This window comes from Drosophila innubila (assembly GCF_004354385.1).
Source record: "Drosophila innubila isolate TH190305 chromosome 2L unlocalized genomic scaffold, UK_Dinn_1.0 5_B_2L, whole genome shotgun sequence".
In the NCBI taxonomy this organism is placed as follows: Eukaryota; Metazoa; Arthropoda; class Insecta; order Diptera; family Drosophilidae; genus Drosophila; species Drosophila innubila.
In genome coordinates, this window is record NW_022995373.1 from 3,612,220 (window position 1) to 3,639,803 (window position 27,584).

Consider the following 27,584-nt stretch of genomic DNA (forward strand, 5'->3'; position numbering starts at 1 on the left):
TCTCAGATGAAGGGGCAACTACGTTATCAGTTCTATTGCTAGGCGCTGCAGCTCGAGGAGGTCTACCCTTCCGACCAGATCCAGCCCGCACCGAAGACCGATGACTTGGGCTGATTCAGTTGACTGAGTGATATAATCACCTGTAGAAGGTGTAGGAGAATTGAATAGGTTATTAATACCCGGAGAGGCCGATAAAGACAAAGTTGGCGAAGCCTCTTGATATTGACGAGATGCCAATGGAGTCACGGGAGGCTGAGTAACCGGTATATTAGGGGGAACTGATAAAAATTGAGAATCAGGTGGTGAGCTAAATTTATATTGGCTAAGCAACTCCAGACTAGAGTCAAAATCACTGGAATGAAGCTTAGCCATTTTATTAAGTTTTAAGAATTGGTTTCTCACAGAACTAAACATTCTTGAGAAAACAATTTGAATGTCGATGCATACTGGACAAGACCATTTCACTGCACCACATTCCTTTTTAGAAACGGCAATGATCTTATCACATTCTCGACCTGTAAGACCAGCACACTTTGCATGCATGATATTCTCACACAACCAACAATAAATAAATCTCGGTTGCACAGAATCATCAGCACACTTCATAGTGCAGTTTTTCTTGCAGCACGACATATTTCCAACAGGGGCTATACAAATACAAACAAATACTCAATAGGCAGAATAGGTAGAAATTGCGCACTTGAATAGAGCGGGAGGCACTCAAATGAAGCTCTAAACAAGAGAGCAAAACACAAAAACAATTTGCTTGTGAGAGCACGCTGCTAAACAAAAACGAAATGCAACAGCGAACACACGCACAAACAAATGTATTAAGATGTGCGAAGAGCCGAAACTGAGATAAGGAGATGTAAACACAAACAAAATCGATCGCTGTGCTTACAATAACAACAAACTTGTGTGAGCGAGGTGTAAAGCAAAAGCCGAAATACACAAACAAACACGCGCACAAGAATGTAATTATTTAAGGGAAACAGCAAAACTTAGTTTAGCAAAAATAAAATGCTATATATTAGGACCACAATGCACAAATGATAACAACTTACACAGCAAGTCGATGGCTTGTTCACTTATGCACAATTTTAGATCAAAAAATATAAAAACGGTCTGTTACAATTCACAGAAACAGATAAAAATTTACGAGCAAAATAAAACACGTCTAATTCGCTCAAACAAAGAACTCTCTCTGTGACAATTACACAGAAATTTCAACCACAGCTAGGAACTTACAATTGATAAAAAGCTCATATATAAAATTCTTTGTTCTGACTGACTGACTGGTTCACCCATTGATCGTTGCACAGCCCAAACCATAAGACCTAGGAATGAAAGATTAGACGGCGCAGCGTGGGGCCATTTCTCATTTTGCGTTGCAAAAATCATATCTTTTAAGCCAGTTAAAAAAAACCAAAGAAATATCATCATTGCATAATTGAAAAATTGATGGCTCTAAAACTACTGGTTTATATCTAAGACTGCGTACTAATGGTTTATTTATCTATTCAAAAGCTTTCTGAAAACGTCAATAATTTCAAAATCGGTAAACGGATTTTCGAGTAATGACAAATGTGCCCGCACATCTAAAGGCCGCTAAGAAAAAAAGGGTTTTTCGTCAAATGGGCCCCCATATCTGTAACTACTAGAAGGACCATAGTAGGTCTGTTGGATTCGAGAAGTCGAGATAGTAATATAAGGCGGAAACTACTTACATTCTTAAGGTATTGTTGTGCGAGCAACATTGTTTGTTAAACTATTATTGAATAAACTATCACCTTACATATCTATCAAAAAAGTGGGTTTGGTTCGTTTAATATTTTTGCTCTTGCCTAGTGTAATAAATGTTTGCAGTCGGGAGTTCGATTCTTCGATTTTTTTATTTGACATTAACATTTGTATTTATGCACGCCTATAGATATAAATATTAATGTTTTGGCTCGTGCTTACATATGTTTATATATATGTGTGTGTGTTCTTAACAAATCTCGGAAGTGCACATATCACTTAGGAAAAACTGACACCATCTGCATATGCCAGTCTTCTAAATCTTGGCCAAATTTGGTTTTACGTCGGTCCACTATATTATATCGCTAGCATTAAAAAGATCGGAAAATCCAGTTTTTGTAAGAAAAGCTTTCTTATATTTTTAAATATCTTAATCTCAAAAACAAAACAATCTTATAAACCATGTGACTTAGCAAAAGTTTTAGTATGAAATTTTGTTAGTGAAGACTATACCTTTCGATCGGCATATAACTCTATCTGATCGGAGTCGAAGAAAATTGTCCATTTTTGCTGTTTATAGTGCTATCGGCCTTTCGCACCCTTGGATCTTCTTTCGTCACTAGCGCGAACTGCCGTCCGCAGTGATAGTCGCCTTTCAAGATGCTTTCGTCACTAGCGCGGACTATCGCGACAATATCAATGGAAGAGTGCAGAACATAAAACGTGTGCTTTCTCTTTCTAACTCTCTCTGAGGGCAGGGATAGCGAGTTGTAAAAATTAAAGGGGACTCCCTACATCAGACGACAACGTAGGCGAACGAAGCGAGCAAGCAGTTGCTATATAAATTAATTTTTATTTGATTCTTATTTGTAGTATGTATATTGATAAATCTATATATAAAAAATAGTTTGCCCACCTGACTGACTGACTGAGCATTTTACATGCCACAATATACTTAAGATAATTTCATAGTGATTTACGGCTGCGTTTTGGAAAATTCGAGCTTCAAGTGCGTAAAATCAAGGTCAAAGCTAGCATTTATTTGGATTTACATATAGCAGTGTTTGGTCAGCCGGCGAGCTCAGTACCTAGGTACTAGAGCCCTGCACAAGCTCACACTAAATCGAGTTAACAGTCGGAAATCACACTGTGCACACATTCAAAACAACTCATTTTCGTTTTCAAATAAATAGTTCAATTCCTTATGAGTTATTGATTCATCGGATTCATTGACTCGAAGCTAAGCTGTCGTGTGGCTCAACTCATTTTTTATGATTTGCTCTCAAACTGTCACGAAAATCATGATGATTGTAAGACAGTCTCTCTAGTGTTTGCTCTCACACTCGTTTTTATGATCTTGCTGAGTTATTTCAATGTTGAATGTGCGAATCACACATTTTCAGAAATGAATAACTAGTGCAAGGTGAATTTGTAATAAGGTGACGTCCTCCGATTTGGTAAGGGGTCAAACAGTATTAGGTTCTTTCGGCAAGTGCTAAGAAGAGATACCAAACGACTTTTGCAAGCATACTATCAAAAGCATCAAAAGAGAGCAGCCGTAAAGACGGCTTCACTGTTGCCAATTTCCCTTTTTTCTGGTTTTACAAGTTTTTTAAAGCAAAGACAATCAATAAAATCATAAATTTTCCTCTGAGCAAAGAATTTGACAGCTGTTAAAATACGTTTTTAATAACAGCAATCGATCAGGAAGTGGATCAGGATCCAAACTACAATGTTACATACCACAGGTTATGTAATTGAAAAGCACCTTTATATAGGGAAAACTAATAGATTTTGTTAATAAATTAAAAAGTTTTGATATCTGTTAATAGAGGTTTGTACTTTATGTTTAAAAGCTTGGATTGTAGAATTCGGTCGTATTGTCCTCGTAATCTTACTCGTTAAACATTAAAATGAAATCTCAACTTTAAATGAAAATATAAAAAAATATATCTAAAAAAAAAATTGCGTTTTACAGCCGATTTTTCTATATTATGTGGTGGTCTAACGTTGACTAAAATGCCAGAAACTTACAATAACTTAAAACAGGTGAGTTTGGCCTGAAAATATTAAAAAACAAGTGGGAAAGGCTAGTCGAGATCCCGACAATAGGATACCCGTTGCTTAATTTAAATATATATATAAGAGTATTTAAAAAAAAAAAATTTTTTTTAAATGTTTTTTGAAAATTAAATATTTTTATTAAAATTTATTACTATAGGCCCTGAATCCCAATTGGGGCATGACTTGTTGCTCAATTTGCCTCGACCTCCTAATTATGAGACTCAAAAAAAAAGGTTTTTGTCCAAATTTGAAAATTAGCAGCTTAGTCAGGTTAAAAACTGATTTTGGTTATCAACTGCTTCATGTTCACAATTGTTTCAACATCCTCAGATTATCAACTGCTTTATATTAGCAACTGCTTCAGGTCTAAGAAAAAAATTCTGTCAACAAATTTGTGTGGTACCTGGGGTACAGAATATTTTATAGATCAAACGTCCGAATTAACAAGTGTCCGAATTCTTAAAATAAAAAAGTAATTTATTTTTTCGTTAATTAAGTTTTTTTAGAAATAATAAAAGTGTTGCTTTTCATGTTTCAATTCCGCGAGTGATGCGAATCGAGGGATGGCTAGCAAAGCGAGCACAACTTAATTCACAAAAATTCACGATACTTGTACAGAAAGGGTATAAAAAACATTTTTTTTTCTTTCAAAATCGAGGTTACGGCTCGATATACATTAAGGCTTTTATAGAGTGTTAATTTTAAGTTCAAGTTTTGTAAATAATAGAGATTGCGGAAACTATTCATTAATATACTTGAGTGAGTGATATTTACCTGAACAATAATTTGCTGGGTTGAAAGGCGACAATTATGAGACACATTAAAAGCCACAATCGATCAGCCCATTCCGCATTAGGATTTTTAGTCATTTGTCTCATGCATTGAACAAATATTTCATCCCGTAATTCCTCTCTTTCAATACCCAAGCCAATAATGTATTGAATACTTTGAAGCTCTCGTTCCGCGTTGTGTTCCCCACGCATATATTTACACAGCTCCTAAAAATACAAAATGTTATGTGAAAATAAAGTATATTTCTTCAACATTTTTTAATATATCATATTTTTTAAGTCTTTCGCGAGATAAAAAATAATATCTTATTACATATTTCCTCAATGAGTTTTAAAATAGCAGATTTTATATTCTTTGTACGTTAAGTTAAAAATGGGATTACTGATTAAAAAACCTGCCGATTAAACCCAATGTTAGAAATAACGACCCTCTGCTCCTTAATTAAATAAACTGCAGTTAAAATGCCTTCTCTTGCACATATTTTTGCGGTTTTTATTCTTATCTTACTTACAAACACGTTTATGTGATCGGATTTCAGAATCAACAAGTTTGTGTGGTTGCAGAATATTTTATAGATAATAATATACTGTCCGAATTATCAGATTGTTCGATTTAAAAAGTGTCCAAATTATTAAAATTTAAGTAATTTATTTTTAAATTAAAGAAGTTTATTCAAGAAAAATATAAAAAGTTCTCCTTTTTTTCACGCTTCAATTCCGCCAGCAAAGCGAGCGGGGGTTGGCGAGCGAAGCGATCAGTGGGCGAGACACCCATGTTTCTTATATTTTTTTTAAATAAACTTATATAACGCAAAACTGAATTAATGTTCAATTTCAATTATTCGAACAATGCTTAATTTGGACAATTGAATTTTTTGCTTTGAAATATTCTGATACACAGACCCCACACAAATTGGCATTTTCTTAAATCCGATCAGAGTTTTTTATACAATTTAAAAAAAATTGGTTTTCGAGCTGTTCTTGGAGGTGCGCCAACATTTCTCATCATTACTCGAGAATGCCAGAACCGATTTACTTTTTCTAAAAGCTATTGAATATATCTACCACAAAAAAAACATCTACACGAGGTAAGAGTCTAGTGACGAAAGCAATTTCTAGAACCAAAAGTTCTGATATACAATTTTGTGACGAACAAAATTCAGTTTAATCTAATAATTTTAAATAAAAATATAAATTAATAAAAAAAAAAGCGAAAATTGGCATTGTACACTGTGATCAAAAAGGGTGAGCTTCTTTGTACATAAAAATTACTTTTTGCGCAGTGCCGAATGTCAATTTTCGCTTTTTGTTTGATTAATTTATATTTTTATTTAAAATTATTAGATTAAACTGAATTTTGTTCGTCACAAAATTGTATATCAGAACTTTTGGTGCTAGAAATTGCTTTCGTCACTAGACTCTTACCTCGTGTAGAGGTTTTTTTTGTGGGATATCAGAAATTTTTGCAATTGCTTTTGCTTTTGACATTGTTACTTTATAATTAATGCAGGCAAATAGTAAAATATATAAATTTTGTTGTTAAACCTATTTCATATTTTAAAAAAAATTTTTCTTTAATTATAAAGAAAAACTAGGCTCGCTTTGCTCGCGTTGCTACAGCCTAGCATACTCTACTGTCCGAGACCCCGTACTTATTATGAAAAAAAAAGTTTTTTATACTAAGACATGGATTTCGCCCGATCGGTGCTATGACAGCTATATGATATAGTGGTTCGATTATAACCAACTTTGGTCAGAATATATACGTCTAATTAAAATGCATATTCTATTAGTTTGGATACGATATCTCGTAAAACAAAAAAGTTTTTCATACTAAGACTTAATATTGGACCGATTGGCTTTATGATATAGTGGTCCGATAAGAACTAACTTCGGTCAGGATTTTTAAAACTGACTTAAATGCATATGCTATCAATTTGGTTAAGATATCTCACTTAACAAACAAGTTTTTCATACTAAAACCTAATTTTGACCCGATCGGTCCTATGGCAGCTACATGATATAGTGGTCCGATTTGGTCAGGATATATAAAACCAAGTTAAATGCATATTGTATCAGTTTGGTTGAGATATCTCATAAAACAAAAAAGTTTTTCGTACTAAAACATGCTTGTCGACCGATAGAAAAATGTATTTATTCACTTAACAGGTAATATCTTCCAAACCCCTCAACCAAAATTTATGTTTCATATACCAAAAAACGCGAAATTGTACCTGTACCCTGTATGTCCGCATTCCAACGGGAAACGTAACAACTGTCAGGCTGCTCACAGCCAAGTCGCGAGTTGCACCATTAAAGACATTGACGGTACCACGACAAGAGTTGTGTGGCGCTCATCTATAAGCAACCTTGTGGGAGAAGGTTAGACTGTTGGTTGACTTGCCAATTCAGAGGGCTGTCTGTTGGTCGGACTCGGAAGTTGTGTTGTATTGGCTACGCACACATCCGTCACAGCTCAATACATTCATTGCCAACAGGGTTGCCAATATTCAGAGATTGATTCTAGAGGTTGAATGGGGACATGTGCCTACAAAACTAAATCCAGCAGATTTAGTCTCTCGTGGATGCTCCACTTCGGAACTTATTGAATCATATTGGTTTGTTCGCCCAGATTTCATAAAGCAAAATCCTGAAAACTGGCCTATAAATTTACATAGCCGAGTCTATGGTACCACAAGCAGCTACCGTGGAGTCTAAAAGAAGTGCGAAGATCGCGGCCGATACAGCCTTAAATCCGGCAACCGCCATATCTATGGTGGTTGCAACTTTGGTCCAAAATCCAATTTCTGATTTGATTGAAAAATCATCATCATACCTAAAAACTTTGCGAATAGTTGCTTATGTACAACGTTTTGCAAACAGAAATAGAGATGATTATAACTCGAAAGTTATAAATGCGACAGAAATGGATGCAGCGTTTTTGGCTATAGTCTGCGCCCTTCAGCACATATTTTTTCATGAAGAGTTTCAAAGGCTTAGCAAATCGCGTTCGCTTAAACCAACTGTGAAAAAAACTAAGTCCTTTCGTGGATCAGTATCGTAATGGGAAGTATGTCTGGTGTCTTTTAAGTGTTGGAGGTCGTTTAATCAAAGCATCACCTCCAAGCAGCACCAAATTTCCATTGCTGATGCCAATAAAGAAGCACGATTTGTCAAATTATTCATTCAGTACTTGCACAAAACTCACTGTCACGCTGGTCCGCGACTTCTAGTAGCTTTGCTGCCTTGCAGCAAGAATGGGAAATCTACCTTCAGATCGTTTGCATGGAACTCGGCCATTCAAGATCAGTGGAGTGGATTTTTGTGGTCCTGTGCGAGTATCTTTGGGAATTCGGGGCAAATCTCCTGTAAAGTTGTACATAGTTGTACGTGCAAAGTTCAGCCAGGAGAGGTCGTGCTCATCCACGAGGACACCGCTCCTCCTCTCCAGTGGCTCATGGGAGTGGTAGAGGAAGTCACTAAAGGAGCGGATGGCAAGGTGCGAGTGGCCAGCGCTAGAACCAAGGCGGGAATGCTTAAAATGCCAATTCATAACCTGGCCCCACTGCCACTGGAATCCTCGGAGAATCATGTGGTCTCGGATACTGTTGTTGCTGATACTGTTGTTGCTGATGCTGTTGTTGCTAATACTGTTGCTGCTGATACTGTTGCTGCTGAACCTGCTGAACCTGACCTGTAGCTGACCCAAGCAATAACTTTTACCAATTGTTTTGAAGCCCTGCGGCCATTTAACGCGGCCGATGTTTGGTCATTTCTGAAGTCATTATAATTAAATTATTATCTAGTTCAGCGGTGGGCACGGAATTTGCAATCGTGAGCACTACAACAACATCTACAACAAACACAACTTCTGAATTCATAAATTAAAACAAAATGAACACATTTATGACTCTGTGCGTCGCGACGAAAAATCAGTGTGGTTGTTGTTGGTTTTGACAAACTAAAACAATTATACACTAAAAGAAGTTCTAATTAATTTTATTTGCAAGTCGAACGCTTATTATGCGGTCAAAATCACAACGCATCAAAACGCATCAAAACCAACTTTACTTTTTCACACAGTGTACAAGACGCTGCTGAAGTCATAAATCATAGGAAAATGAACACTTTTATGACCGTACGCGTCGCAGCCGAAACTCGAGCATTTGCTATGTGTTTGTTGTTTAGTTTTATTGGGGGTCATAAATGAGTTGCGCGCGGCGTCAAAAGTTGTTGTTGTTGTCTGAGTTTTGTGAGTAGCGCGAGCAAGGGCTTGCCCATCGCTGATCTAGTCATAAAATTGTGAATTTATCGGAATATCTTTAGTGTAACATTGCTGCTAATGATATCGAAATGTTAGCATACTCTCTTCTAATGTTGCTATAAGCGAGAGCGTTGCAGCAGTTGTCGGTTGAAAGTGAATATTAATTTTATTCTGGTGACCAAAGGTCCACACACACACACATACACACACACAGTTTGTTTTTAAGCGTGCAGGGTGTGTTTGTTCTGACTTCTGTTTTTTTTTTTTTTGATTTTCGCGCGGTTCCCTCGGTGGCACTCCCTGGAAGACTAATAAATAGGTGAACTGGATCGCAGTTAAGGCCTGACGTTGCTTAGCGGCGCTCTATTGCGTTTCGTGCGAGTGCTGTGGCTGGTTTTCTACATAATAAGGCCGATCCAAGTCGGGCCCCAGTTCGTAGGCGAGGGAGGGGTCTCCTTCTGGTGGGTGCAGCTTTTCCTTTCACACTTCCTAGCTTGCTGTGCCCATCCTGGTCGCCAGAGCTAGCAGTTCAGGTGCAAATGGCGAAACAAACGATGAACAGGCTTTTGCGGTGTCGAAAAAGCTGTTACGAACGCCACCAACATGTGCGCTTGTCCCGGGATCGACGCCGCCGAGGATCGCCGAAGGAATCTTTGTTTTTAATGCTGCTGCCAGCAAGACCTCAAAAGGAAGCAGGAAATTGGAAAGTCCCAGGAATATGCAGTGGAAAACACCGCCCAAAAAGCCCAAGAGTACCAATTCACCTAGTGAGCTAATGGCAGAACTTGGCAGCATTCTTAGGGACATCATATATATGGTCGAAGATAAGAAGCCAGCTGTCCGACATATAAATCTCGATAAAGCGGATGAGTCAAATCCAGCAACAAGTGAGCGGCCATCTTAAGAGGGACTCTAATAAAGACTGCATTTCAAAAGAATGCCCCAAGTGAGATACTGGACTGCGCCAGGATGCCAAACGAGATGTTATGACGTCCATAACACCGGATGACCACAACATTAACCAAATCCCGGAATGTAGAGCACGCTGCTCCCAGCCCCCCTTGTGAGCAGAAAAATGGAACTCCCCGATCCCCTAATGCGGCGGACGCCATGCCACACCCTCGTCAATCTGGAACGACGAAATGGCAGAAAGTAGATAGACGTACCCACAGGTCCTTAAAGCTGTCCAGCGATGCAGCACTACAGGAGTTTAAGAAAAAGGTGTCTGGAATCCGACGTAAAGCAGCAGGTGGGGTACTTCTGCGTATGACCAAGGCCTCTGATGAGTCTACAGGGAAACTGCAAAAAGCAATTCAATGCATAATCGGAGATCAAGCTGTAGTCCAAGCCATCACTGACAAAGTCACAGTGGAGATCCGGGACATTTCTGAGTGGACATCAAGCGATGATGTACTTGAAGCTGTATTTCAAGCGATTGACTGCGATCTGAGCTCTGAGGCCACACCCAAAGTTCGACCGGCGTACAAAGGCACTCAAACAGCCACGCTGATTCTGCCCAAGAATATAACCAATCAGATTCTTAAGCTTGGCAAAATGCGAATTGGATGGTCACTCTGACGACTTCGGGCCAAGGTTGAACCTCGACGATGTTTAAGATGCCTGCATACTCTGCAGAAGATCAGGAGAGCAGAAGGCGGCACGCAGGACATTAAGCAAACTGTGTCCGCGTTATCTCGAGGCAGTCAGAAAACACCAAAATTAAGTTTCTACAACTCAATACCAACCACTGCCGCGCAGCTCAGGATCTTTTGGAAAAAACAGTTGAGGAGATGAGTATCGATGTCGCTATCCTAAGCGATACTTACTCACCAAAGCACGAAGGCATCTGACTCCAGAGCAGCGACGGCGGATCAGCTATTTGGAGTTGCGGGCAGCATTCAGCACAGCTCACCCATAGGTTGACGTACAGATGGTTTGTAAGAGCCAAAGTTAAGAACACCTACATTTACAGCTGCTACTTGCCTCCTAGAGTACAAGTCCAAGAATTCCAGGCCGTACTCGAGGACATTGCTCAGGATGCACAAGAAAAATCTCCCAATATAATCGCAGGTGATTTTAATGCATGGAGCACAGATTGGGGTAGCAAAAATTACAACCTATGAGGCCTGTTTCTTGCGGACACGTTTGCTCACCTTAATGAATGCCTCCTAAACAGCGGAACGCAGAGCACATACAGCATGGCAGGCCGAGAATCAATTATTGACCTGACCTTTGCCAGCTCTGAACTCGCCCGAACTGCCTTTTGGCGAGTATCAGACACCTATACTCACAGTGACCACAAAGCGGTAATAACAGAACTTCGCTTAACAACTGCCCCAAGGAGGCTCCAACCAGCCCGACATGTGGGCTATAAGGCTTACACTTTGGCTAGAGGAAAAATGCTTTCTAATCTGCGAGGACTTATAGCAACGGGCGATGCCAGCAGCTGTGCACAAGGCATTGCTAACTGTATTGAGGCGGCCTGTGAAGCGTTGATGGCTAGATCTTACAGTGGAGGAAGCAAGCGAAACCCTGTCCCATGGCGGAATGATGATATCGGCAAAGCTCGCGCTGACTGCTGCGCTGCTAAGCGGAAGCTGAAGAGATCCAGAGGCAGTCTTTCTTTTGAAAGCAACCTGTCTGAGTTTAGGGCACTGCGCAAGACACTACGAAACGCGATTAAGCAGATCAAGATGCGGTGCTTTCAGGAGCTGTGCGAAGCAGCAGATACTGAGCCATTCGGCGCTGCCTACAAAATGGTAATGGGCAAACTCTGCAAGCAGCCAATGCCTACAAGCCCGACAAAACTGGAAGCCATCGTCAGGCACCTGTTCCCTTCGCAACCACCACTAGGCCCTCCAGTTTATCAACGAGAATACTCCGACACGGTTAGCTTAACCAAAGTGAGCGAAGTACTAGAGATAGTTTCTCAAATCAAAGCAGGAAAAGCACCAGGCCCTGATGGAGTTCCAAACGCTGTCCTTAAAACAGTCATAGCTGCATATCCTGACGCCTTCGCAGATATGTACAACACGTGTCTAAGGGAACGCACGATACCACTCAGGTGAAAAAAGCAAAAACTTGTCCTCATACCCAAGCCTGGAAAGGAACCGGAAGATTCATCTTCATACCGCCTGCATGTTGGACACAACGGGCAAGATGTTAGAGAGAATAATATGCGACCGTTTTTGAGAGCGAGATAGAAATTTGCAGCGGCCTCTCGGACCATCAATATGGCTTTCGGAAGCATCGGAGCACGACAGATGCTACTGTTGAGCTCGTAGGCATAGCAAAATGCGCTATTGAGGGAACTCGGGCTCAAAAACAGTACTGTTTGGTCTGCACACTCGACGTAAAAAAGCATTTAACTCGGCCAATTGGAATGTCATCTTGCAGGCTCTACACAGATTGGGAGTCGCGACATACCTCATCCAGCTGATCCGAAGTTACTTCGAGGACCGCATTCTACTATACGATAAGGAAGAAGGCGAAAAACAATATTCGATAACTGGAGGAGTTCGCCAAGGCTCTGTTCTGGGCCCATTGATTTGGAGCCTAATGTATGATGGAGTTTTGCGCATCACCTTGCCTGAGGGATGTACACTGATTGGATTCGCTGATGATATCGCTCGGATAACGGTTAAAAATCTGCTTGCCGATACAACCGACAGCTGCAGCATTGCCGTAGATGCTATCACCACTTGGCTAACAGACCACGGACTCTCTCGCAGAGCACAAAACGGAAGCAGTCCTTATCAGTAGCAGACAGAAGCCGCGGAATCCCTCAATACGTATAGGCGCCACATCAATTGTTTCCCAACCCAATCAAATACTTGGGAATAATGATAGACCACAGATTGAAGTTCAAGGACCACCTGCAGTACTCCAGCCTTAAAGCAGTCCAAGCGACCAATGCTATAAGCAGATTGATGACAAACATCAGAGGTCCTCAGCAACAGAGCAGGAAACTCATAGCAGGGGTGGTCATGTCCATCTTGCTGTATGGATCAGTCATTTGGCCTCAGCGATGAGCGTACCCACGTACTGTCGGGACTGCAAAGCTGTATACAGGAGATGTGCCCTAAGAGTGGCCTGTGATTTTCGCACAGTATACCAAGTAGCAGTTCTGGTCATAGCTGGAATGATCCCTTTTGGACTTCGTGGCAGAGGAACGGAGCAGCGGCATAGCATCCAATAGAGAGCATCGGGAAAGCACAATAACGCAGTGGCAAGCGAGATGGGAAAGCAGTAGCAATGGAAGCTGGACAAGACGTCTGATACAAAACATACGGCCTTGGATTCAACCACGCCATGGACAGGTATATTTTTATACCTCTCCTTTTTTGAGTGTACTTTGTTCGACACTGAACGTAGCAAGATGAGCACTGACGGCCACATATTAAACGCGGACAACATAGTCGATTATATGCTACGTAGTGAGGAAAACTGGAATGCTGTAGGACAGATGGCAGCAATCGTAATGAAGGAGTAGCGACGTCGCGAGAGAAGCAGAATCTCCGAGTAGTCCCAAGCCTAGCAAAGCTACATCCGCCTCGTGAAGTAGAACCTCATAGCCCAATCCCACGGGAGCGGAACGAGCCTCTTCCTCTCTACCTACTTATCACTCCTATGTATCTTTACTCTTGTTAAATATTTATACTACATCTATACTAAATAGCTGTACCTGTCCAATAATAAAAAAAAACACACATACAAACATAAAACGGACAAGTTGTCGAGGGATCGTTTGCCCATTTGATTTGATTGCCTATTGGATTTGGCAGTAGCAATGATGTTCCTTTGTCGGATAATATGACGGCTGTATGATATGTTTATACGACCAGACCGATTCTGACATTTGGCGGATTTACTTACAAGCTTTAAAAACTGAAAAAACTGGATTTTTTAGTAAATGATGAAAAATTATTCTTAATTTATCTTGAGAGTCAAGAGATTTTTTTTTTACTTTAAGGTGAATCTGAATTGAAAACTTTAAGCTTTACAGGGTATGTTACTACTTTTGCCTATTGCACATAGTTAAAATATTCCTGGTATACAATTTAGGACATACTTACTCTGAATATATTACAGGATAATACTATATTTTCTGGATCATACATATGAATGTGAGATGTTGGAATTTTTTCAGATCTAGTAAAAGTGATCATTTCATGCTTTGGCATTATATCCATGACTTTTTTTCCTTTTCTTGTTAATGTCGAAATTAAGGTTCCGTCTATCAAACGTTCATGTTCATTAAAGAAGTTTTCTGCAAATTCCAGTAAATTATAGCTTGAATCATTATTTAACACTTCCTTTTTGACATCGAGTTGATGCATTTCCTGAAGTTTTTTTTCCACTCTAAATTTACGTCTTTGTTCACGATCATTTTGAGCATTTGGAGTCGTTGAATCTTTTTGTCCTAGGCCTAAAATAAATTTGGAGTCCGTACTAGGTTTTTCAAAGCCACTTATAATTTCTTCTTTTGGTTTGCTCCCGTCTATATTTGACAACGCTTCATATATTGGCTCTGAGTATTGTTGCTTCCGACCATTATTGATATTGATATCCACAGAAAACGACACTGATCGATCAGTTGACTCGGGAGGAGATGTATTTCCATTTGAAGTAATTTTCCCTTGATCATCAATGTGATTCGCGGAGTCTATTTGAAGACAAACTTCAATCTGAAAAGACAAATAATAAAGTTCACATTACTTTTTATTAATAATAAGAGGGCTCCATTGGAGCATATTCAACCTCGTCGGAGACCCTGTACTTAATATGGAAAAAGCTAAGACTGGTAAAAATAAAAAATATTTAGTATTCTTGACTGTAGGACTCCAAAAACCGAGACACTTAGGTACTAGTCACGCAGAGGGTTTGATGCCCTTGCAGAGCGCTGTATTAAATTTTCGACTATTTGTTTCATTCATTTCATTGAACCAACTTTGATAAAGATGTAAAAGACCAACTTGTTCATACTAAAACTTGATTTTCGACCGTTCGGTCCTTATGCAGCTTTATATAAAGGGAACCGAATTAAACCAAATTTGGTTAGAATATACAAACCAACTTAAATGCATATTCAATCAGTTTGGTTAAGATATCTTAAAAAAAAATTTGTTTTCCAACAAAATGATTTTTGACTGATCGGTCCTATAACAGCTATATGATATAGTTGGCCGATAAAACCAAGTTAAAAGCAGTGATAGAATACACTTTGGTTAGAATATCTCAAAAAAACAAAAAGCTTTTTCATACTAAGACTTAATTTTCGATTGAGCGTCTCTATTGCAGCTATATGATATAGTAGAACCAAATTTGGTCAGGATACATAATACCAGCTCAGAAGCATATTTTATTAGTTTGGTTCTGATATCTCAAAAAACAAAAAACATTTACATACTAAAATTCCATTTTCGATGTATCGTTCCTATGGCAGCTGTATGATATAGTGGTCCGATCCAAAAATAAAAACAAATTTGATATGCCTATGGTATCCAGGAACCTACATACCAAGTCTCTAGCTCTTATGGTCTCTGAAATCGACGCGTTCAAACAGACGGACGGACGGTCAGACAGACAGACAGACGGACATGGCCCAATCGATCTGTTGATCCTGATCAAGAATATATATACTTTTGAGGGGTCTGCCACGCCCATTATACCCTTTTTTGCACATTTTCAATGGGCTCAGGGTATAAAAATGAGAGGATGCTCGAGTGTAGCATTGCAAGCAAAGCGAACAGGAGCCGAAGCTCCTTGTTATATTTGAGAACCACCAAAATGGTGCAAAATTGCGTCGCGCACAACGCATATCGCATTCGCACATGAAAGGTATATGATTTAGTGGTCCGATTTTGATAAAACTTATGTCACATCTTATCACTTGGGATACTCTACTTGATACAGCACAGGAGTCCATGGCGAACCGACATGTTATCAAGTTATAATTACCGCCAACACTCCCTCACCCAATCAAACAGCTTAATATATTATTTGAAAGTCTTCGCAATTTACTGTCCGATTGTAATGAAACTTTCAGCAAACATCTAGGAGACTTCCCGCGTCGTCTATACAAAATGTGGAATCTCTAGCTTATATATATGCAATTTTTCATATCATTTTTGTGGCGTTGATCTGCCTGGAATATAGAAGAACCTGCATACCAAGTTTGGTGTCTCTAGCTCTTATAATCTCTGAGATCTAGGTGTTCATACAGACGTCAGGACAGACGGACATTGCTATATCAACTCGGCTATTGATGCTGATCAAGACTATATACTTTTTGGGGTCTTCGACGCCTCCTTACTCCTGTTACGCATATTTTTTCTAAAATACGAGGTCTAAAAATAAACAGTGTATTTTAATTGTAAATGCCTTTTCTTATCGTTTTCAAATTAAGATATTTTTAAGTTCCACAATAAGTTTACTCACCTCGTTATCAAGATCCTGAACCAGATCACTCATTTTACTATTAATTTCTTCAATAAGTGGATTGTGTGGAGTATTCGTAGCTTCCGTCAAAAACGCAAATAGGTTATCCAAATCGACTGTGTCTAAATTTTGCAAATTACGATCTTCTGTTGATATAATTTCTGGAGTATCTTCTTCAACAATTGATTTACCCCGTGAGGAATTTAGATTTTCTGCCATATTCGCAAGCACTGTTATTTCCGTTTGTACTAATCTGAAATGATTGCATAGGTAATAACATTATTAAAAATCGATTTATAAATAGTAGTCTGGCCGCGGCTTGTATGGTGTTTTTTCAAGTTGGCGATAAAATTCGTTTTAACCTCTATAATACACTTGCATAAATTAAGCCCTACCTCATACCAAGCTCATTTTTTGACCGATTGCTCCTATGGAATTTATAAGATATAGTAGTTCGATTTTGAATAAATTGTGGCAAAATGTATAGAACATAATAACAAATGTTACTAGCGAGTTTGGTTGAGATGCGTTGAGAAACAAAAATGTTTGTCACACAACTCGTTTTTCGACCGATTGTTCCTATGAAAGCTATATGATATAGTAGTCCGAGTTTGATCAAATTTGATCAGGGTGTAAATGGCTGTCAAAAATACACATTCTGTCAGTTTGGTTGGATATTTTAGTAAACAAAAAAGTTGTTCATACTAAAAGTTAATTTTAACACGATTGCTCCTTTGACAGCTTTATGATATAGTAATCCGATTATGAACACATTTGGCCAGGTTGTAACAGGCCGTCCCAAATACACAATCTTACCTTTGACCTTTTTTTGGGTCCATCAAATGATCTCCGATCGTGATCTTTATTCTTTTGGCCCGTTTGTCCCGGTGCACAGTGAACAAAATCGCGAAATATTTCGCATAAAGTCGAAAATTGTAGGTATCGAGTTGAAACTTGACATATTTTATAAACATATTAATCTAAAGATTTCAACAAAATTTACTGAATTTTCGCCTCAGTTTGGAATGGATCGACTGAGCCCCCGAATGAAAGATTGAATAGATATTCGGTTCTAAGGATGAGTATTTGAATGTAAAACAACACATAAACTAAATAGTTCCGATAAGATGTTAATATTTAATGTTTCTCATTGAATATGAAATTCTAAACCGAACTCTTCGTCGATCTACTCTTGGGTCATAGAGTCCGAATGTACGCCACATACTGAGCCATAACAAAATTAACTTACCTCTCACAATCCTCAATATCCTTAGAATGCGAGCTGGGAATTTCATTGATTATCTTTTCCCGCTTTTTCATTTCTTCATCAACCCGTCGCATTTCTCGTAAGGCGGTTGCAACCTATTATAATATAAATAATTATTTTATGTATTTACTTTATTATAATATTACTTTATATTTATAGTATAATGCTGACAAGCAAATTTTCTGAATTTAATAGTCTGTAACGCAAACATATGCTCAAGAATAGGCAATGTTCAATGCATTTTTGAGCAATCAGTCGTTATTTCTAACATATGTTATTACGTAGTGTCATGAGAATGTATAATTTGTAGGCGTGGTGGGATGTGGACAGTGACTTACAATGGCAAATAAATGTCAATTGGCCGCTTTGTAAGAAATCAGTGTTATTTTAATGCTTTTTGAGTATTCCACTAAACGACAATAATATTCAAGATTTCAAATAAAAGTTTAGGCTATATTCGGCTTGAATTCAAATTAATTATTAAAGTTATTCGTTGACGCTAGCGTTAAGTCTTTTTCTATTATTTATTATTTCCTTTATTTATTGAATATTCTCCAAGGGAGACTTACAATAAGTTTATCAAATCTTATATTTAAAGCTTAACTAACAGTCATGATGACTTAATATGAACTGCGGTGCCTCAAGGGTTTATTGCTGGGCTGGAAGGTCTATTCGTTGTAGGCGGGTTCGACTGCAAGCCCGAGATAATCGCCGAGCAAGAGGATTTGGGTGCAGGGATAGCTTAATGTTGTAAATCGCTATCTAATCTTTTACGTATAATATGTTCAGATTTCTAATGATCTCGTTCCGAAACTGGTGCCAATGTTATTCTCGCTGGATATGGATGTTGCTACTGCACGCACGATTAGAACTAACTTCAGTAAGGTTGAATAAGAACAACTTAAATGCATATTCTGTTAATTTGGTTTTTCATACTAAAACTTGATTTTCGACCGATCGTTCTTATGAGAGCTCTATTATATAGTCGTTCGATCCAAAAAAAAATAAAAAACAAACTTAATCTGCCTGCAATGAAGATGAACCAACACACAAGTTTGGTGTCTCTTGCTCCTATCATAGTATCAAAGATCTAGAAGAAGAAAATAAATAACGAAAATTGGCATTTGGCACTGCGCAAAAAGTATTTATTATGTTCGTGATAGCTCACCCTTTTGGCGTACGTGCAAAATGTGCAAAATTTTATTTAAAGGTTTTATATTAAACTTTATTTTGTTCGTCACAAAATTGGATCATAGAAATTTTGGGGCTGGAATATGCTTTTGTCACTAGACTTTTACCTCGTGTAGAGGTTTTTTCTGATTTTTGAACAGTACCAATAGTCGAGTCAATTTGTTCGTCAACTTGAATGCTTCGATCGTGGAATATATACAATATATAAGCAGCGGAAAAAATGATTACTAAAGTTTTTCTTTTCGCGGTCGTTTCGCTTCCACTGTAACTAGGCCTTTAAATGGTATACAAGCCCAACATATATATTGTGAAGTGAGAAAGAAGCAGCGAGTTGTCAAACTTCAGCTTTCGCAGGGTCGCACTGCACTGTTTCAAGGTTGCCACTATGATCCTTTTAAGCGCGCGATATTTCAATTCGATTATACTTTCGTTACCCTAATGAGCGACCTGATCTTCCGGCTCCCGAAAGCTATGGAGCCACTTTAAGGAAGCGTGGTCCGTCCTGATCAAAAACTTGCGCCCATACAGATAGTGGTGAAAGTGTTTGGTTGCTCGCACCACCGCTAGAAGTTCTCTCCGGGCAACATGGCATGTGCATTGGGCGATGACATTGTAGGTATATCAGGGTAGACTTCCAAGTCATTCCAGAGAACAGTCCGTCCATTAGCCTTTTGAAGGTGGCAGCGCATTCGTCAACCCCAACGGCATAACATTAAACTCGAATAAGTCGACGTCGCACGCAAATGCAGACTTGGGTCGGAACTTCCGTTCATTTCTACATGTCAGTAACCTCTTTGCAGGTCCATGGTAGAAAAACAACTCGACCCACGCAGGGTGGTGAGGATGTCGTCCAGGTGCGGAAGGAGATAAGAATCCTTAACGGTGACTTCGTTCAAACGCTGGTAGACCACATAGAACCTGGTAGATCCGTCTTTCTTTTGCACTAGCACAAAAGGTGATGCCAAGGGGTTAGTTTAAGGTCGCATGACGCCCTTGGATCGCATCTTCGCCAGTAGTCGCTCCACCTCGAACTTCTTCGCCACTGCTGCACGCCGTAGCGGCTGCTTGAAGGGACGCGTTTGACCGGTATTAGTATGGCAAACAAAATTCGTTCGGCCGCTATCGTCCTCGCTTTTAGCGCATAACTATACTCTACGAATGACTATACCGACAGAAAAGCTCCAGAAAACGCTTGCTTGCGGCCGGAGCCGTCAGGTACAAAAGATTGGTCGCGTCCTAACTAGGTGGTTGTAATGGTACCACACCCAACTCGAATGCTAAACGCTTTCAAATCCAGGGTTGCTTGATGGTGGATTAGGAAATCGACGCCCAACAGCTTGCGGTCGCCGACCCAACCTCAGTACGATGGAGGCACGTTCAGTCACCTCAAAAGTTTCTAATGAAGGGCCTCGTAAAATGACATGGCCATCAGTGGTTTTCAGGGGCTCGTGGACGTCTCGACTGTTCAGTAGTGACACCGCCGCACCAGTGTCAACGACCTCGCACCTTACATAGCTTGGGGACTGTTGGAAGACCGTCGCTGATCGTCACTTCTTCTCTCATCGGGCACAGCTGCTTCTTTGTCTCCTCCAATATCGGGTTTTTTAAAAAGCGATGCAAGAATGCATGTCGATCCAATTGCTGCGAGGTCTCGAGCTTAACTTATTGTTCCACACGATTTTCCCGTGTGGCTGGTCCATTGTCGCCATGCGGCCGGGGGTCATAAACGGTGGATTGGCCTGCTAGCAGCGTTTGCGGTGCTCGTTGCGGCGTCTCCACACAACTGGCCACCCCACGATCAAGAATGCCAAGTAGCGTCTTCTGGAACGCATCGAACATCCGTTCGAACTTGTGGTCCATGCGTGCTTGGGCCTCTGTAAACTTACTCATACTCGCCGTCAAATCTTCTTGGAATTGTTTCGTGCGATTGCTGGCCGAACTTTTGGGCATCGTGGTGCCTCAGCCAATCAACAGAATATCCAAAACCTGGCTATTCCGTACAAATCTGATTAAGCGCGAAACACGTGACGTTTTTCAAGCGTGTTTTCGGAAGAGGAGAGAACGAAGCAGCTAGTTGTCAAGCACCAGCTTTCGCAGGGTCGCACTGCACTGTGCGTGATGTTTAAGCTCGATTACTCTTTCGTTACAATATATAAAAGCACTTTAAAGAAATTTCTTGAATTGCTTTGAAAACATAATTTCGCAATTACTGCCTTTCTAATTATCCGATCTTGCTGCAATTTAGTGGGATAATAGATAAAAATAATAAACAACGTTAATTACCACAAAAAAGTGTTATTTTAAAAACTGTGGGTGTAACGATTTGCGGGAGCGGAAATTTGAAACAAACTTGACCTGCTCTGTGTGCCAAATTTTATTGCTTTATCTCTTATAGTCTCTGAGATCTGGGCGCTCACACGGACGGATGGACGCACGGAAGGACAGACACACATGTCTATATCGACTTGGCTGATGATGCTGATCAAGAATATATATAGTTTATAGGGTCGGAGATGTCTCCTTCTGCATGCTACATACATTCCTGCGAGCACAATATACCATCTTACTTATTTTTTAAGTAACGGGTATAACAGACCCGTTAGCTAAATTGAGTAGATTTTGTACTTACCTCTCTTGCAAAAACGCCTCGTAAGCGACTTTGTATAATAATTACGCTTCGTCGTTTTCTTAAGAAATTTATTCTTAGTTTCCATCCTCTATATGCATGTTGTATGATAAGTACGGCGTTTCTTACTCGTAAATAATTCTTGAAGCATGAATATCGTCTCCAGTTTTTCTGGATAATAGTTGAATTTGCACATATCATATGTTTTCTTGCCTCCTCCAGAGGTTCATATGCAGCACTCCGCAAGAATAATTTTGATTTACCAATTTGCCATTCAGCTTCTAGGACTTTAAGTTCTTTCAATACTAGTGTAATATCAGATCGGGTACTTGAACATGACTTATTTTTAATTAAACATTTATATCTGGACACAAACTCTTCGAAGCTCAGATGAATAGGAAACCCTTCTTTTCTTATCCGAATTATATCCAAAATTCCAAGATACCGAAGTTGATCAAGCACTAAGGAGTCATTGTAATCGTTGGCTTGCTTAAGAGCATTTGGTTTAATACATCGGACATACCTGAAAAACATGTTAAAATTGTTTACTAATTTTAAATAATAATTTAAATTACATATTTAGTTTCTAAATTCAATTCTTAATTTAAACTAGATAAGGAGTCTCGCTTATTTATTTATTTATTGTCAAGCTATAAGCTGCCGAAACTAAACTATACATTTAAATACACAAATAAATTAAAATATTACTGTGTAATGTAAATTAAAATAAAAATATAAGTGGGAGTATCTAAAATGGGCGAAAACCCAGAAAAACCCAATCATACCAAGATAAAAAAAGAGATGAGTTAGTTAGTAAGATAAGTTAGAAATACTAATATAGAGGCTTAAATAGAAAGCAATGAACACTCGAAACTAATCGTACGGTATAGATTGTTATAATCAGCACACAGAATACGAAAAGGTTCATGCAGAGCCCAGTTAGTGTTGCAATGCTGAAGATACAGAGGATTAAAGTTACGAGTTAATCTAAAAGGTATGTTGAAAGTAATTTTTTCGATCAAACTAACTGAGTCTACTTGACCCTATAGTAATTTATGGACGAACATTAATAAAAGCATAATTCTACGATTAGTAAGAAAGGAAGATTGATTAAGCGAAGTCTTCGAAAATATGAAGAGCAAATATTAAGAATTGTTTTTGAACCGATTCTATTCTGGCACGATGTGATTCCTATTGAGGGGACCAAACCGCTATAGAACTCCCATTGCTTTATTGACTGCAACAGCAATATGCTTATCAAACTTCAGTTTATGATCTAGCATTATACCCAAATCATTCACTGAGCTTTTGAAATCATTTAAGCAATCCAAAATAATGCAATTAAGTTAATACTGCCGAAAGGATATGTAGAAACTCATTACTTTACATTTTGAGCTATTTAAATTTAGCAAATTAGCTTGACACCAAAGACACAGTGCATTTAAGTCCGCTTACAAAAACCTATCAGAGAAAGGTTCACTTTGGGTTAAACAAAGCTTAACGTCATCCGCATACATGACTACACGTTAGTGCGATTGGAAGATCGTTTATAAATAATGTGGAGAGAAGTGGGCCAAGATGACTACCTTGCGGTACTCTAGACGTAGCTTTGATGGATTTTGAAAATTAAGTTTTGAAACTAACTTTTTGCGTTGTGTTACTTAAATAATTGGATATCCTAAGAAGAAGATTGTTTGGAAAGCCAAGAATATCAAGCTTATGATTTAGCAGTGAGTGATTTACAGAATAGAAAGCTTTACTAAAATCCGTATAAATAACGTCAGCTTACATCTTTTTCTTGAACCTTTTAATTACAGGAGAGGTAAACTCAAGAAGGTTAGTGGTTGTCGATCTACATCTCATAAGCCAATGCTGAGCCACATAAATGTTGAAGATGAGAAGTTATTATTTTTTCAAGCAACTTCGGAATTGTAGCAAGCTTAGCAATACCCCTATTATTCTGAACGTCGCACTTAATTCCCTTTTTGTGAGAGGGATAATATAAAAATCTTTCCATAGATTTGGAAAATATGAAGAGTCAATTGACATAGTAAATAACTTATGTAGCGGTCTCCACATAGAATCCGCACAGTACTTTAATACGGAGCCAGGCACACCATCGGGACCTGGTGTATGTACTGGCTTAATTAATTTAAGCTTACAAAGAAGCGAGCTCTCTGTGATTGCGGGACTGTACATACAGTTTATACTGCTCAGCATGTAAGGGTAAGAGTGACCAGCATGTGGAGTACTCGTAGAGTATGTTGTTTGGAAAAAGTCAGCAAACAAATCGACTATGGATTGGTCAGAATTAGCTTCAACGTTGTTAAAGGTGAGAGATAATGGAAATTATACAGTTTTGCGTTTAAAGTTTACAAATTTATAGAACTGTTTAGGATATCTAGAGAATTCAACCTTACAACGTTAAAAGCAATTGTTGTACCAGAAAATTTGAGTTGGTAATTACATATCGAGAGGGAGTAAGGATTTCTCGACGATTTATATTTTTTAAATTGCTTGAATTTTACATTTTTAAAATGGGATAATTCTCTAGAGAACCAAGGAGGTCTAGCAGAACTTATTGGAGATACAAGCGGAACGCAGATATCAAGTATAGAATTTAGAGTACTAAAAAAGCTTAATGGCATTATCCAAATCAGAACATGCATATAGGTCAGACCAATCCATACACGAAATCAGATTGTTTAGCTTATTGAAATCTGTTTTGCTAAAACACAACTGCGCACAGCGGTATCAGAAGATAATACATCAGAACGCAATGGTAAATGGATGCATGTATTAGGAGTACGATGGTATGGGTCTTTTGGCATAACCAATGGGTCAATCCTAGATACAATTGTATTGGAAGAATCCAATACAAATAGATGGTCGAGTGTCCTGTTAATAAAATTGCAAACAGGATTGATTTGTACCAAAGATAGCTCTAAGAGACCATCAAAAAAAATATAGGAATTATCAGGTAAAAGTAAATTCGAGTCATTGGAGGCGATCCATTCAACATCGGGCAGATTAAAATCACCCAAGACAAAGAGCAAGTCAGTGTCAGAAACTAAAGATGATACAAATTTAATAGCGTTTAGATGAGTATCATATACTGTCTCATCAGCAGGGGGTGGAATGTTAGAGAATGTAAAATAAATAGAAAATTTATTGAAAGATACTTTTACACAAATGAACTCAATGTCCGAATTAAAACTGGTTGGAATCGGTTCCGAGGCGAGATTGGGTCAACAGCAAACAGTACTCCATTATTACTCGAGTAATACGATCGCATCTATATGTAGTATATTAAGAAGAAATAATAGAAAAATCTGAAGTGGCAGGTTTGATCCAGGTCTCAGTAAAACAGATGCTGTTAAAGTCAAAGGAATGACTGTTTAAAAATAGGCTAGATAGCTTAGTATTAGGGCCTCGTTCATTTTGGTAAGCTACAGAGATAGAGGAAATTAGTTTTTTGAGACTACGTTTGAAGATATAACTGATAAAGAGGTGCCATCACCTGATATCAGGTTCCGATTTCTCTTTGGATTTGCATTTCCTTTGTACTCAGCCAAAAGATCTGTTCACGCCAAAAGTGTGTTTGACAAATATTAGCAAAACACTTTCTGAGCACGAGATTTTAAATGACGAGATATCCCTGGGGTAATTAAAATTAAATTTATTCACCGAAATATCAGCATCTTCTATTTTGTTTTGAACATAAGTCTTAACATTATACGAAGACTGATCTTTAAAAACCCCAGAGATAAATGTCTCTTAGGATTCGGAGGAGGAATGCCTTGGAGGAGCCTTGACAGGCGAGGCGGTACGGCAGGCAGTGGATTGGCTGTCGTAACGGCTGGCGTGACATTAAGATTTACACTATTGGATACAGATGTTGATTGTGGAGCAGAAATATTACCAACATGTGGGTTATGGTGGGTCCTAGCATGTTGAGGTAATAAATTTGTTTATTGAGATGTGGAATTTGTATTTGATTGCTGCAGTCTGATTGCGGGACCGAAAAGGAAGTCTGCGCATCGCGCGAAGCAGAACTACTCTTTTTCCGTTTAAGTTGCTCATTCAATAATGACGAATTACTGAGCAAGTTCTCCATATCCGAAAAAACGACCTTTGCTTTATAAAAATGCTTCGATAAGTCCTTAAAACTTTCTCTGGTTCGCTCCATATATTTGGGAACTTGCACCTCAATGTCCCGGCAAGTTTCACAACGCCATCTCACACCAATGTTTTTCTCAAGATAATCTTTGACTGTAAATGATAAGTCCGGTCACAGAAGTAGTAAGCAGTAAACTCTTGTCTGGAAACATGACACTAGTTAAAACAACAGACCAAATCTGATGGAATAGTAATATAGGGTATTTTCTAGTCGATGCAAAACTTCACAAGGGAACGCAATTCGAAATACCAATGCAACAAACAAGATCACAGAAAACGACAAAAACATTACTACATTCGAATTCTCATCAATCACAACAAGCTCGGCTAACAAATTCGGCTGTGGATGGCTTGATTAAGCAATATTGGGGTGTCAACTACGATATTAAATATCATTTGGATCCTCTATAGATAAAGTCCACAATATGGAATAGTAAATATCTATCGTAACCTTATGAGACAAATCAAGGCATCAAGCAGGGCGGTCTTTATGGCTTCAAGCCCTATATACATTCACGATATTATGTCAGCGCTGCCAAGAGAGGTGCAAATGGGAACGAATCGAGTTAGTGCCGTTTTCTCATCTTGGTATCAACCTTATCTTCTAGACAATTTGGCTTTCAAGGGAACTTTGATTTTCTTGTTAAAAATTTTGTTGCAGGCAGGCTATAAGTTACAGGGCAGGTCATCCAAACTTTAAGGCCTTAACATTCGCCAACTACGATTACTTCGGTGTTGCTAAGGGCAACGCACTATAGTCCGGATGACGATTCTTTTGAAACAAAGTCATTCTTTAAAATTGTTCAAAGTAACAATTTTTTGATGGCGATGCATTCAAAATACATCCAGCTCAAATGTTGCATAACTAAAATTTAAACATTTTTCAACACTGTTTAGCAGTCAGCTGTGAAAAAGAGTTGATTTGAACAAAGAGCACATGAAACGGATATTCTCATTTTTAAGGCTTATTTGAATTGTCTTACAGCACTAATTAAAAAGCTTTTTTAACAAAATTTTTCATGGATTATATTTATTGTGGCTTGTACTTTGTGTTTATATTTCTGCGTTGTTAAAAATCAACGTGCTATTTGTTGTTATTTGTAATTTAAAAACTTGCTTCAAAAAAAAATTGTTCAATAAAATTTTATCTTTGAAAAGAGATAACTAATTTTGTCAGCACTTGTCTGCAATGTGACTTTATGCATTTTGAAGATTGATCAATTCAAAAATTGTACTGTTTAGCTCAAGCTGCGCATTTTTGCGCATTTCTCAAAATTTTACTTTATTGCAGCCAACCTTACGTTAAACTAGTCGGACGGTGCTACAGACGAGCATACTCGACTGTCGGAGACCCCGTACTTTCTATGCCAAAAACTAACAATGGAATAAATTAAAAAATATTTAGTTAACTTAAATGCATATTCTATCATATTGGTTACAATGTATCATAAAACATAAAATATTTTCATACTAAGACTTGATTTTCAACCGATCATAGGACCGACCGACAGCTATATGACATAGTGGACCGATTTGAACCAACTTCGGTAAGGATGTATAAGACTAACTTTAATACATATTCTATAAGTTTGGTTACGATATCTCATAAAACTAAAAAGTTTTTTATACTAAGACTTGATTTTCACCCGATCGGTCCTATGAGAGCTATATGATTTAGTGGTCTGATTTAAACCAAATTTGGACAGGATATATATTGTACTAGTTTGCTTTAGATATCTCATAAAACAAAAAAGTTTTTCATACTAAAACTTGATTTTCGACCTATTGGCGCTATATGATAAAGTGTTCCAATTCAAAAAAGAAACAAACTTGACCTGCCTGCAATATAGAGGAATCTACATACCAAATTTGGTGTCACTAGCCTTAAAATTGTTCTTAGAATTTGGATATGCAATTTTTTTTTTTTTTTGATTTGTGGGCGATAAATGGGGCGTGGCCGAATTTTGTAACAAACCTGATCTGCTTGCAATATAGAGGAGCCTACATACCAAGTTTGGTGTC

General features: G+C 38.4%; 1 protein-coding gene across 1 annotated transcript in view; it reads right to left on the reverse strand.

Annotated features, from left to right (window-relative positions):
* LOC117782724 (myosin-VIIa) overlaps nt 1–27,584 on the reverse strand; it is a 203,293-nt gene that overhangs the window by 98,774 nt on the left and 76,935 nt on the right. The window contains exons 10-14 of the mRNA XM_034619756.1: nt 21,387–21,906; nt 17,549–17,661; nt 16,300–16,552; nt 13,935–14,546; nt 4,579–4,802 (exon numbers count right to left, since the gene is read on the reverse strand). Of these exons, the coding sequence (XP_034475647.1) occupies nt 4,579–4,802; nt 13,935–14,546; nt 16,300–16,552; nt 17,549–17,661; nt 21,387–21,906 (1,722 nt within the window). The remainder of the gene's footprint in view (nt 1–4,578; nt 4,803–13,934; nt 14,547–16,299; nt 16,553–17,548; nt 17,662–21,386; nt 21,907–27,584) is intronic.